Source organism: Triticum dicoccoides, chromosome 2A (genome assembly GCF_002162155.2).
Source record: "Triticum dicoccoides isolate Atlit2015 ecotype Zavitan chromosome 2A, WEW_v2.0, whole genome shotgun sequence".
Taxonomy (NCBI): Eukaryota; Viridiplantae; Streptophyta; class Magnoliopsida; order Poales; family Poaceae; genus Triticum; species Triticum dicoccoides.
Window position 1 is genome coordinate 713,867,789 of NC_041382.1, and position 3,150 is coordinate 713,870,938.

The following is a 3,150-nucleotide window of genomic DNA, read 5'->3' on the forward strand; positions in this document are numbered from 1 at the left end:
GGGAACCGAAGCCGTCCCCCATCGAGCGCTACTCCTGGACGGGAGTAGTGCGCGAGTGGGTACGCGCGCCGCCGGTCTGGATGGGAGCGACGCCGGCTCAGGAGGAGGCATACCTCGAGCACTGGGGCAAGATCAGGGTGGCCGAAGAGCGCCGCGACGGCGAGTACCTCAAGATGCTCGAGCGCGACCTCGAGGAGGAGCAGCGCGAGGCCGAGGAGGAGGCGCGCCAGGCCGCCGCTGCACAGGCGGGCGCACACCCCCCGCGTCGGCACTGCCTGCGTCGGCACTGCCGACATGACGGCACTCTGGAACACGGCGTTCGCCTGGGCCGGGCCGGCGCCGACGCTCATCGACCTCACGGACACCAAGGACGACGACGATGTCTAGGGCAGCGCGCCGTCTCGTAGTTTAGGCTGTTTTTATTTTTTTTAATGCAAATATGGACACGCGGACTCTCGCCGGTTTTTGTGGCGGGCTTTAATGTTTAGTTAGTGTTGTTTCTTTCTTTTTAATATGCACGCATTGACCCAAATACAGAAGCAGACATTCGTGTTTGTCTGGCCAACCCAAACGAATAAAAAACAGACAAAATCGTCGTTCATTTAAAATCGGCCTGTTGAAGTTGCTCTAACTATGACTGCCAAATTTTGGCTTGGCAAATCGTGGCAGGTAACCAAACAAACCCCAAATACTGCTGGGACGCCAAGAAACGCAGACATGGCTCGTCGGAGCTCTGAATCTCTGAGCAAGATATGCAGTGCATTGCTGGTGCAGCGCAACACTGTCGGAGGACGAAGCTACTGGACTGGACTGGAGTAGACTATGGTGTCCTGTCTCTCTCTCTCTGATCTTGGACCCCCCGGCACCTAACGACGGAAGCTTTTTGCCTTTTCCCCCTGTCTCGGATCCTCGCAGAGATCTGGCGATCCATCCATCCCCCGACCTCTTCTCTTCCCCAGGCGCACATTGCCTCCGATTCACCGGCCATCAACCGACCCCGCGCGGTCCGGCATTGCCGCGCCCCAGCTCGCCGCCGCCGCCGCGAGCCGAGACTAGATGGGGTCGTTTAACGGCCACGTGCTGCCAGGGACGCTGTTCCTGGCGGTGGGCCTGTGGCGGGTGTGGTCCGCCGTCGCGCGCTTCGCCGCGGACCCGCCGGCGTTCCGCGTCCGCGCGTGGTGCCCCCTCGAGCTCCCCGGGGCGCCCCGCCTCCTGGAGCTCTACGTGGTGGCCGGCGGCACGCTCCTCGACATGTGCCTGGAGCTCGGCGGCGGCGTCCTCGCCAGCCGCGGCGATGGGGCCGCCCCGGAGTCCAGCCTCATCTACCTCGAGCACGCCGGCATGCTCCTCATGTTCTTCCTCTTCGGCGCGCTCGCCCTCCTCTCCCAGAAGCGCAGCAGGTGCGTTGCCGTCCTTCTCCGTACTCCGTGGATCTGTCAACTCTGTTCTTGAGTTTTTTTTAGTTGGTGTAAGTTGTAATGCCATTCTTCAGATAGCTCAAAATTGGTAGAATTTGCGTGAAATTCGTAGCACCAAAAGTCCAGCTGAGACATAAATTTGGTAATGTTTGATTTCTTTGCATAATAATCTTTTGTTAAAGGTCACATTTTATTTGTTGTCAATTTCAGAAACATGATCAGCCAGTTTTGATGACCATCTCAGATAGATTTTCCTTGATGTGATAAGCTCACTGCAATGGCGATCACCGCAGGTACCTGCCCCTGACGGACGGCGAGCTGTGCCTGGTGGCGGCGGCAGCTTTCACGTCGGAATTCCTGCTCTTCTCCTACCACTCGGCCACCCACACAGGGCTGGAGGGGTACTACCACCACCTCCTCGTCATCCTCATCGGCCTCTGCATCCTCGCCGCCGTCCTTGGCGCGCTCTTGCCGGCGAGCTTCCCCGTCGACGTCGCTGCCGGCATGCTCATGGCGCTGCAGGGGCTGTGGTTCTACCAGACGGCGCTCACGCTGTACGGCCCCATGCTCCCGGCCGGGTGCGACCGAGATGCCAGCGGCCACCAAGTCGACTGCCACAGCCGCGCCGCAGGGGAACGCGCCGAGCAGCTGGCTAACTTCCAGCTGTTCGGGGCTGTGTTCCTCGCCTTCGTCTACGTGCTTGGGTGCTATGCCGTCGCCGCGGCCATGTACGGGCACCCTGACCTGGCGGCCATGCATGACGAGCACGTCGCCGGCCTGGAGAGCCGCGGCGGGGGCGGCGCCTGCGCCGAGGAGTGCGTGGTCTAGTGGCGTCTGATCAGTACATATCCGTAGCTCTGTTTTTGCCTCAGTATACTCAGTAGCAAGTGCAAAACATTATGATGTGATATGTTGTTGTTAGTAGTGATGTTTCAATTGTGAGCGACGTCGTTTGAAATGAAACTTTGCAAATTGAGAAAAGTTTCAGATGGAAAAATACTAGCTGGATCAAAAGTTTTGCCACCTTTGCTGATGCTCCTCCTGCAAGTCAGTCCCTCCCTCTCCTCATGTTCTAGCTAGTGCTCAGGTGTTTCATCCATACAGCAAGTGGTCTTTTCATGTGTACTGCATGTGATACATGCTCTCCAATCGTATCGGCAGATATGTATGTCATGGCAGATGGTAATTAGGTGGGCTCCTGTATAAATTGCTATCAAGCGTTTTATAAACCCAATCTGTTGTTTTGCAACCAGTAGCATACATCTGTACAGATGAGATTAGTACTTCTTGAATATTGAATCTATATTACATTAGCACATAGTTTTTTTTCTTTACGGGGGAATAATTTGTATTACTCAAACCAGACCATCTCGGTCTCTGTTACAAAGTTCCAACTAGAAATCCGGACCTGAGCCTAACCATACTGCAGTTCTGGACTCACTCCTACCATACGATGCCATTGCATCACTAGCACAATTTTGAGTACGGTCGGTGTGAGTAATACAAATTACACGATTATCATACATAAGGGCATGGATTTCTCTATGAATAAACACATATGTGGTGGGTGAAAGAGTTACCATCCTTTCTAGAAAAGTTGAGGTAGATCATCTTGACTCGCGTCTGGCCAAGCTTCCAAACGTTCCTCTGAAGATCATGTAAGTTCCATCAGATGCTACCGTGTAACCAAAAGCCAGTGATCACAGTAAGTTGAGCACAATCGTCAATGCAT

The 3,150-nt window shown here is 55.0% G+C and overlaps 1 protein-coding gene across 1 annotated transcript; it reads left to right on the forward strand.

Annotated features, from left to right (window-relative positions):
- The first annotated feature begins 773 nt into the window (after nt 1-773).
- LOC119356512 (transmembrane protein 45A-like) lies at nt 774-2,451 on the forward strand. The gene is made up of 2 exons (XM_037623475.1): nt 774-1,400; nt 1,712-2,451. Exons 1-2 carry the CDS (start codon nt 1,057-1,059, stop codon nt 2,244-2,246), a joined length of 879 nt encoding a protein of 292 aa, XP_037479372.1. The 5' UTR covers nt 774-1,056; the 3' UTR covers nt 2,247-2,451.
- The last annotated feature ends 699 nt before the right edge of the window (nt 2,452-3,150 follow it).

Coding starts and splice junctions, on each gene's coding strand:
- LOC119356512 (XM_037623475.1), top strand. CDS start 1,057: ATGGGGTCGTTTAACGGCCACGTGCTGCCAGGGACGCTGTTCCTGGCG. Junction 1,401..1,711: donor CTCTCCCAGAAGCGCAGCAG/GTGCGTTGCCGT, acceptor CGATCACCGCAG/GTACCTGCCCCTGACGGACG.